Source organism: Ctenopharyngodon idella, chromosome 11 (assembly GCF_019924925.1).
Source record: "Ctenopharyngodon idella isolate HZGC_01 chromosome 11, HZGC01, whole genome shotgun sequence".
NCBI classification, from domain to species: domain Eukaryota; kingdom Metazoa; phylum Chordata; class Actinopteri; order Cypriniformes; family Xenocyprididae; genus Ctenopharyngodon; species Ctenopharyngodon idella.
Genome location: NC_067230.1, coordinates 18,722,070 through 18,732,817, shown reverse-complemented (window position 1 = coordinate 18,732,817; position 10,748 = coordinate 18,722,070). Strand labels below are relative to the sequence as shown.

The 10,748-nt window shown below is 37.8% G+C and overlaps 1 protein-coding gene across 1 annotated transcript; it reads left to right on the top strand.

Moving 5' to 3' along the window:
* The first annotated feature begins 4 nt into the window (after nucleotides 1-4).
* LOC127523047 (serine/arginine-rich splicing factor 7-like) lies at nucleotides 5-7,737 on the top strand. Its single transcript, XM_051913498.1, is given in 11 exon segments — nucleotides 5-32; nucleotides 961-992; nucleotides 994-1,032; nucleotides 1,034-1,146; nucleotides 2,751-2,844; nucleotides 2,846-2,928; nucleotides 4,658-4,738; nucleotides 4,812-4,889; nucleotides 5,107-5,154; nucleotides 5,274-5,318; nucleotides 7,410-7,737. Coding segments are annotated over 11 exon segments (696 nt in total). The 3' UTR covers nucleotides 7,465-7,737.
* The last annotated feature ends 3,011 nt before the right edge of the window (nucleotides 7,738-10,748 follow it).

Below are 10,748 nucleotides of genomic sequence, written 5' to 3'. Positions count from 1 at the left end.
CATTATGTCGCGATACGGGCGACACGGAGGCGGTAAGTGCTATAATTCATGAATAATTAACGAATAAAACAGTCCGGAGGCAGAATGCTTCATCTCATATATTAAATATGGCTGGTTATTGAAGAGATGTGATGTGTTTTAGCACGAACTGCTAACTGTAATGGCGCCCTCGCGCAGTAAACACTGGTTAATAATAATAATAATTAATTATAACTAGTAATACTAATAATCATAACATTATTTCGATTTATACTTTGATTAATTATCAGTTTGTTGGTTTAAAGGTTAATATGAGGATGTTCATGTGTCTTATTTACGTTTTATGTTTTTGTTTCAGTTTGCTCTGTATTTTAGATTTAAAATGATCTTTTGAGTTTTAGTCAGAATTAAACATGTAGATCGTTTAACCGTTTAATTGAAACTGTAAGTGTGAAGGTTATCTTTTTATTAAAGTGCAAAGTTTCACAGGATGTAAAGTTAAAATAAATATCATTGTTGTTTTTGTTAACTAAAGCTATTAAAATTAATTTTCTTTCAATTGAAAAAAAAACTGAAATGAAATAAAATGTAAGAAAAAAAAAACATTTTTAAAACTTAAGTAAAATAAAAATAAATTAAAGCTAAATAGAAGTATTTAAAAAAAATAGTGGTCAAATCGATTTAATCGTGATTAATCACATCTAACAAAAGTTTATAAAAAGTGTGTGTGTATTGAGATACACATATATTTACAAACTTTTATGTTAGATGCGATTAGCCAGCACTAAAAAAAAACGAATAAAATGTCAAAAGCACATAACAAAATTACTAAAACTTGACTGAAATTATACAAATAAAAGCTAAATCAAAATATTACTATAATACTATAATAGTTTGAAACAAAATGTCATAGGGGTAGACTGTGGCCTAACGGTTGGAGAGTGACAGATGACAGATGTTAAAGTTCTGCTTCTCTCTCAGAAACGAAGGTGTACGTGGGTAACCTGGGCACCGGGGGCAGGTAAGGGTGAGCTGGGAGGGCGGGCGTTCGGTTTATTACGGGCCGCTGAGAACCGTGTGGATCGCTCGCAACCCTCCGGGATTCGCCTTTGTGGATTTTGAAGATCCCAGAGATGCTGAGGATGCTGTGCGTGGCCTTGATGGCAAGTGAGTGGGGCGGAATCACGGTCAGGTCACGATTCAATGACTCACTCGGAAAGACTTCACTTGTTTCATTACTGGACGAATCAGCGTTTTTGAACAAATCTCTTGAATGAATGATTCAATGACTCACTCATAAAGACTTGTTTCATTAATAATCAGCATTTTTTTTTAACAAATCTCTTGAATGAATGATTCAATGACTCGCTCATATAGACTTGTTTCATTACTAATCAGCATTTTTGAACAAATCTCTTGAATGAATGATTCAATGACTCCCTCATAAAGACTTGTTTCATTACTAATTCAGCGTTTTTGAACAAATCTGCTTGAATGAATGATTCAATGACTCCCTCATAAAGACTTGTTTCATTACTAATCAGCATTTTTTTTAACAAATCTCTTGAATGAATGATTCAATGACTCACTCATTAAGACTTGTTTCATTACTAATCAGCATTTTTTTTAACCTCTTGAATGAATGATTCAATGACTCGCTCATAAAGACTTGTTTCATTACTAATCAGCATTTTTTTAACAAATCTCTTGAATGAATGATTCAATGACTCACTCATTAAGACTTGTTTCATTACTAATCAGCATTTTTTAACAAATCTCTTGAATGAATGATTCAATGACTCACTCATTAAGACTTGTTTCATTACTAATCAGCGTTTTGAACAAATCTCTTGAATGATGATTCAATGATTCGCTCATAAAGAATGGTTTCATTACTAATCAGCATTTTTAAACAAATCTCTTGAATGAATGATTCAATGACTCCCTCATAAAGACTTGTTTCATTACTAATCAGCGTTTTTGAACAAATCTCTTGAATGAATGATTCAATGACTCCCTCATAAAGACTTGTTCATTACTAATCAGCGTTTTTGAACAAATCTCTTGAATGAATGATTCAATGACTCGCTCATAAAGACTTGTTTCATCACTAATCAGCGTTTTTTGAACAAATCTCTTGAATGAATGATTCAATGACTCACTCATAAAGACTTGTTTCATGACTAATTAGCATTTTTTAACAAATCTCTTGAATGAATGATTCAATGACTCGCTCATAAAGACTTGTTTTCATCACTAATTAGCATTTTTTAAACAAATCTCTTGAATGAATGATTCAATGACTCCCTCATAAAGACTTGTTTCATTACTAATCAGCGTTTTTTGAACAAATCTCTTGAATGAATGATTCAATGACTCACTCATAAAGACTGGTTTCATTACTAATCAGCGTTTTTGAACAAATCTCTTGAATGAATGATTCAATGACTCACTCATAAAGACTTGTTTCATTAATAATCAGCATTTTTGAACAAATCTCTTGAATGAATGATTCAATGACTCGCTCATAAAGACTTGTTTCATCACTAATCAGCGTTTTTGAACAAATCTCTTGAATGAATGATTCAATGACTCACTCATAAAGACTTGTTTCATGACTAATTAGCATTTTTTAACAAATCTCTTGAATGAATGATTCAATGACTCACTCATTAAGACTTGTTTCATCACTAATCAGCATTTTTGAACAAATCTCTTAAATGAATGATTCAATGACTCATAAAGACTTGTTTCATCACTAATTGTTTCAGGGTGATCTGTGGCTCTCGAACGCGTGTGGAGTTATCCACCGGAATGCCACGGCGTTCCCGATACGACCGTCCGCCGACTCGCCGGCCCTTCGACCCCGAACGACCGCTGCTACGAGTGCGGCGAGAAGGGCCACTACGCGTACGACTGTCATCGCTACAGTCGGCGGCGCCGGAGCAGGTAAGGCCAGCTGTGATCTCACCCGGACACCGCTGAACGTTATTGATGAATAAACTGTCATCTGCTGTTTCCTTGTTATATTGTTCCTGCTCTCTCTTCTCTCTCTGTCTGCTTGATTTCCTGTTTATTTGTTTGTGTTGACTTAGATTTTGTGGGTTGGGGGGGATGTTTTGTTGTTTTCTGAACTGATGTTTTCTCTTTGGGATTTCATTTAATGACTGACCTGGTCAAAACCTTTCAGGTTTCATCGTTTGATTCAGAGAGTCACGATCCTTTACGAATTCATGAGGCATCTAGCAAATCCCACACTTTTGATCGCCTGCTATGACCGGGGCACGAGCAGCCACACCCCTTCGCTGAGGCTCCTCCCACTGCTACTTAACTATTCATAGCCCCTCCCCCCCCAACCCAAACCTGATGAGAGCGCCAATCCGAGTAAATTCGGCTAGTGATTTGTGCCTACGCTTTTGATAAAGAGAGCATCGAGACCTCAACAGACCACGATCCCGTCTAGAAAAAGCGCCTTGCACACTTCTATCAAGTCTCAATCAAGCGATTTGGCTGTCAATGCGGTCATCGTTAGAAATCCAAGAGAACGACTAGATGCAGAGGTCGGCTGATGATAGATACTTCTAGATCGTCTAGATCTGCTAGACCTCGGTTCCAAAGAGGGTCGACCTGCAAAGTTGCAAGGTTTATTTCAAGTACCAATTAATGTGTCTCTCTGTATATCATTGCCATTGCCTGAACTCAAATCAGTCGTAATGTTTAATGCTGTAAACATTTTTTAAGAACTGTTAGGGTTCTAGGGCTGGACGATATAACACTCCATGAGCATCTAGAAATATCGCAGTAATCTTTTTTTTTTCTCTCTCTCTCTCTGAAATTAGACATTTTAAATCAGAGGAATCATTATTTTAGCCAGTCATTGTAGCTAAGTTGGATTGAAAAAATGTATTGGTAAAGGTAAAATATTTATTTAGTTAATAATCTTGAAGGAAATTAATTTAAAATATATATAAATAAATATTTTTTCCTATTTTTTTACTATGCATAGTAATAAACAAAGTTATTTTTATATTCTAAAACTTATTTTGCAATATTTTTAATGGAAATCAGTGTGTAGTATCATAGTTTAAATTTTTTGAATGAGTATTTATTTAGTTTTATTTTAATTTGAGTTAATTTGTTTTTGGCATTTTTATTAATTACTGTTTTTTAAAATGTCTATAGTTTGAGAATAATATAAAATGAGATTAATTGTTTTTTTTTTTTGTTTTTTTTACATATGTCTATATAGTTTTCATTCATTTTTATCAAGTTATGCTAAATGAAAATGAGAAATTTTGCTAAAAATAAAATCAGTGTTTTATTTAATTTCAGTTAACATTTATTTTATTATTTCAAGTAATTAATTTTTTTAATGGTTTTTTTTTGTTGTTTTTTTTTACCATTCGTTTGACTTTTGAATCAATTCACAAATAATTTGAAGTGATTTATGGAGCTTTTTTAAAAGCGCTGTTATATGGTCCAGCCCTGTTCTGTACTGTACCTGTAATGTTAATCTGTAATGTGATTGTTTAGTTTAGTTGAGGTCAGTGCCTGAGGGTCACATGAGTCAGTGAATCTGTTTGTCTGGTTCTTTATATCACGCTGACACACGTCTCTCTCCTTTGTTCCCTCCTTGTGTCCTCACATCCGTCCGTCCGTCTCCTCTGGACTCGGACAGGTCTCGTTCCCGTTCCCACTCTCGCTCTCGGTCCAGAGGGAGGAGATACGGTCGCTCTCGCAGCCGCAGCAGGGGGAGAAGGTATGTGTGTGTGTGTGTGTGTGTGTGTTCTGTGATCTTTCACATGTAAATGCATGTCTCATCCATGTCTCAGGTCCAGATCTTTCTCTCCTCGCCATTCTCGCTCGGGTTCTCCCAGACGCTCCAGATCTGTGACGCCCAAACGATCCAGGTGAGTGACGTGCGCACTTTAGCCAGGGTGGTAATAATTTTAATTTTTAATTTTAAATTAAAATTGGTATGCCCCACATAGTTTACTGTGAGATCATTCATATTAGTTTGATCAAAGTATTGTATTTACATGAGTTCAAGTTTAATTACAATATTGTGTCTCTGAGGTGTTTGGTTCTGTCATTTGAGTTGATTGATTCTTTCTTTGACCCATCCAGGTCCATATCCCGTTCTCGCTCCCGATCCGGCTCCGGTCCCAGGAGCAGGTAACACAGTATCGCAGCTGGTCAGGTGTCATGCCACGTCTGGCTTCGTGTTGCCGTATGAACTGTGTGTGTGTTCAGTCACGTGGGTTTGTGTTGATGGGGAACTTCTGTTTCTGTAGGTCTGGTTCAGTCGGGAGATCCAAATCCGGCTCTCGGGCTAGAAGGTGAGAACACACACTCACACTCACACTCTCACACACATACTCACACATACACACACACACACTCACACACACACACACACACACTTGCTCTCAAACACTCTCACACACACACACATTTGCACTCTCACACTGACACTCTCAAACACACACACACACACACACACACACACACACACACACACTCACTCACACATACTCACACACACCTGCTCTCAAACACACTCACACACACCTGCTCTCAAACACACTCACACACACTCTCAAACACTCCCACACATGCTCTCACACACACACTCTCATACATGCTCATACAAACACACTGTCAATCACACTCACATACACACTCTCAAGCACACTTGCACGCGCACACACACACACTCACACACACTCTCTCACACACTCTCAAACACACTCACACACACACTCTCAAACACATTCACATACACACTCTCACATACAAACACACTCACACAAACACACTCAAACACACTCACATACACACTCTCAAACACACTCACACACACACACTTTCAAACACGCACAATCACACACAAACACACGCTCTCAAACACACTCGCTCGCACACACTCACTCACAGATACTCACACACAAGCTCTCAAACACACACACACTCACACACACAGTCACTCACAGATACTCACACACACAAGCTCTCAAACACACTCACACACACTCTCACTCACTGATACTCACGCACACACACAAGCTCTCAACACACTCACACACACTCACTCACAGATACACACACACACACACACACTCGCTCACAGATACTCACACACACTCGCTCACAGATACTCACACACACTCGCTCACAGATACTCACACACACTCGCTCACAGATACTCACACACACAAGCTCTCAAACTCACACACACACACTCACTCACACATACACTCTCATACATGCTCATACAAACACACTGTCAATCACACTCACATACACACTCTCAAGCACACTTGCACACACACACACACTCACACACACTCTCTCACACACTCTCAAACACACTCACACAAACACTCTCAAACACACTCACACACACTTTCAAACACGCACAATCACACACAAACACACGCTCTCAAACACACTCGCTCGCACACACTCACTCACAGATACTCACACACAAGCTCTCAAACACACTCACACACACAGTCACTCACAGATACTCACACACACAAGCTCTCACACTCACACACACACACACACACACTCACTCACTGATACTCACGCACACACACAAGCTCTCAACACACTCACACACACTCACTCACTCACAGATACACTCACACACACAAGCTCTCACACTCACACACACACTCACTCACAGATACTCACACACAAGCTCTCAAACACACACACACACACACACTCACTCACACATACACACACTTACTCACACACACATCATGCTCCAGCACCTCATCAGACATCAAGACTCCTTGTCGTACTGTAAGAATGTCAGTAATGTGAACATGTGACATGCATGAACGATCAGAGTCAGAAAGAGCTTTATAGCAAAGTCAAGATTATCACTAATGCAAAACAAAAATCTCAATTTCATTTGTCGTTCTGCTTCAGTACTTGCACTTCCTCTAAAGATTGGAATGATTAAGATTTTTTTAATGTTAAATCATAATCATACGTCTGATCACTAGTGTAGTATATGGTAATGTTCTCCATTAAGAATCTCATAACAAACACCTCTATATATGTGGTTTCCACTCCTAAATGACCCAAACAGTAGAAGCACGTGATCTGATTACATAAACATCATGAGATGTTATTCTGGTCCGGATGGTGTGTGTTCAGCTGCATGCGTTTGTCAGTTTGCAGTATGTCACACACTCACTGTCGCATGCAAACAGCAAAGCCACCGACACACTTCCTGTGCTTGTTAATCTTAAGAGGCATTTTTGCTTAAATCTCAGCGGCTCCAAATCTAGGGCTTCACCTCAAAAGCAGAGGTAGGTCCCCCCACAGGATGAGAAACACTGTTTAGTGTGGGAGTGACGGGGTGAATGACATGCTGACTCAAAATAAACCTTTTCCTTGTTTTCTGTTTGCAGTCGTTCGCCCTCTCGAAGCCCCGCAGGAAGTGAGAGTCCAGAGCGAGACGACTGAAGTGCCCTGTTTCTCTTCTCGAAGCACCTCAGTTTCAGGAGATGTGTGTTTGTTATCAGGGGTTTCGGCGTTTATTGCAGTACAAGTGAAGTAATAATTAAAAAATGCAAGTTTGATTGTAAGGAAGCTCTTGTTTGAGGAGCAGAATATTTTGAGTTTATTTTTCTCTAGATGAGGAGAGAGTTTGTCTGATTTTCTACCTGTTTTGTTGTGCGGTACATGTGTTCCTGCATCTGTTTGAGTTTTGTATGCATATTAAAAGAAGTTAAAACACTTTCTCTCTGTGCGATTTCTTCATGTGCTAATGACGCTGTACCAGAAGGTGGCGCCGTCGTTCATTTAACGGTGGTTTGTGCAGCTCTGTTTCACAGATAAAACATTTTTACTTCTGACAACAGTTGTTTACTATTAAAAGTTTATTTCAATCTATTAATCACGTCAACTGCATCCAAAACCTGAAAATCTTCACGGGCCAGATGGCATCAAGACACATACAATTTGTGTCATCTCACTGCCTTCACACTGCAAAAAATGATTTTCTTATTCAATATTTTTTGTCTTGTTTTCCAGTACAAATATCTAAACATTCTTAAATCAAGATACATTTACTTGAGAAGCAAAATGACTTAGAAATTAAGTCGTTTACTGATTGATCAAAATTAAGCGAGTTTATGCTTAAAGCAAGACCAAATATTTGCCAATAGAGTCAGAAACATAATCTTGTTTTCCCTTTGAATTAGGTTGATATTTCTGACCCCACTGACAGATATTTGTTCTTGTTTTAAGCATAAACATTTTCATAAAACAAAACTTATCTTAAGTGATTTTGCTTCTCAAGTAGATGCATCTTGATTTAAGAATGTTGAGATATTTTTACTGGAAAACAAGACAAAAATATCATTTTTTGCAGTTCATCTAATCTGTTTTTGAAGGCAGCATGAATGTGTCCTTAGCAGTCTGTGATATCCCACAATCCTCTAAAAATGCTGTTGAAAGTGATTGAAAGTAAATTAATTGTTTTTAATTGCTTTAACATTCCATTTTGACAGTGAATTATGGTTTATGTTTTAAAGCTCACTTGTATTTGTTGTAAATCAAAGATTCAGCTAAAATATTTGCTTACAGTCTGAGATTTAAGTTTAAATATTGCTTGAACAACACATTCGCATGTTCACGGTTCTCTGATGTTGGGTAAGGTTAAAAAAATCATTTTTTCAGTGAGTGTTTTATTTTTAATATTTTAAAATCATTTATATAATATTTGAAAATTATTTATTTGCACCTTCAGAACCAAAGTCCCGTTAAAGGAAAGTAAGTTCACTCGGCGGCCATATTTGCAACGCCTCGGGACCGCTATTTCAGGCATCCAAGACCATGTATTATATATTTGAATCCTGAAATCTCAAAAACTGCTTACCGAACTCACTATTAAATAACAGATTTGAAATTAGCAACAAAATCTGACATAAACTGACCCATAAATGTTGTTTCTTATGCTCCAATAGGGTTAAAAAAGCTTATTTTTCAGGTTTGACCAGCCAATGCGCATGTGCAGTCATAAGCGCGAGTCTCAGGTTTCTATGGGAACCGAAGCTTCTAACGGCTGCTGCAGTGACGCAATGACTTTATCAATCAGAGATTGGCTCTTTTACTTATAAGGCGGGAAGTATTCCGCCATATTGCGTGTCGAAATTTCTCCTATTCATAACCGTCTTTCTATATAGAGGGTGTGCATAGGCGTCACTTTCCCGCCAGAACGCGCTCCCTCAGCCGGACTGAGTGGCAAAAGAACCTGCTGCATGACTGGATTTAATAGGGGAAACTGCGAAAACGCGAGTAAAACAAACGATTACACTAAAGGTTGGGCTCGAAAGTGTACAACTTGTCAAATAAACCTAATCCATGGATACTGACATGCAGCCAGGAATCGTGTTTCCTGACATTTATATGTGCCTGATTTCGACGCCGGGGAAATACATAAAGCAAATCTTCCTGTGAATGTTTTATATAACAACAATATAGGTAGGTTTAAATCCGAGTAATCACTTATATCAATGTTATATGTATCATATCGTCCAGCACTAAAACTTGTATAGTTTTTGTCAGTGTTTATTTAAAAACACCCAATTATGCTGAATAATAGATGGTAAATATTTAATTGATGAGTTGTCAACGCAATATATAACAATACAATATATAGGGTATGATTTTACCCCGCAATCCAACATTTTGACACAAAATGATAACTGCAAAACATGTTTCTTTGCCTGGAGTCCAGCTGTTTCTGTGAATTGCAGCGACCTATTTGCTTCTTTTTTCTGTAGCTTTCAGCAGTCTGTAAAAATATACCTCAGATTTTGTGTCAAAGCTATTTGTACAGTCAGTCGCAAAGCACATTCCCGTTTTGGATGCGTGTTTTTCCGCGGCATTCACGCTGAAAACCAATGCTGCCACTTTTGCCACTCAGTGGGCGTAACCGCAGTCATAACGTCGACAGTGACGTCACGTGCATACCCTCTATAGTTTTTGTTCAGAACCCAGTTGACATTTTAATGTTTATTGACAGGCGGATCAGGTTTGAATCACTGTTACAGTTTGTGTTGAGTTTACAAATTTAAATCAATTTTGATATTGTGAGTATTAACAGGAGTATTAAAACTTCAGCGTTGTTTCAATTTATGTGATTTCAATGTTTTTCCCCCCCACATTGAAACAAGTGACATCATTTCAACAGTAATTGAAATCGAAAACAGTATCTTATTTACCTTTTTACAACTAGTTAGCTGTTAAACTCGGTTTTCTTTGTTTACGACCATTTAGCTTTAAACATTGTTTTAATGTTGTTTCAATGTTTTTTCAGCACTGAAACAGCTGATGACATTGTTTTAATCACAAATGTTATTTATTCTCTGTGCATTTATCCTTTTATAGTTGTTGTGTGAACTCTGCTATTGTTTTACATTTAGCATGTTTTTTTTATTTGAAAGCTGATCTGAAACCATCATACTTTCTGACATCATGTCACATGACCATCATATTCTGTGTGTGGTTTGACAGATTATCCTTGTTTTGTTTTTTTTTACCTCTGCTGAACCAACAGGCCTCTTCAGTTGTAGCATGTAGAGATGGAGGATGGATGTGGGCGTCTCTGCTGCTGCTCTGCTGGTTTATTTGACTCTCTTTGTCCCGTTTTAGCCGTTTGAACGTCACCCAGCTAACACTCTTTTAATAGCTCCATTAGCTGAAGGCAGAATGTCACTTACTGCACACAGTCGCCCTTCATT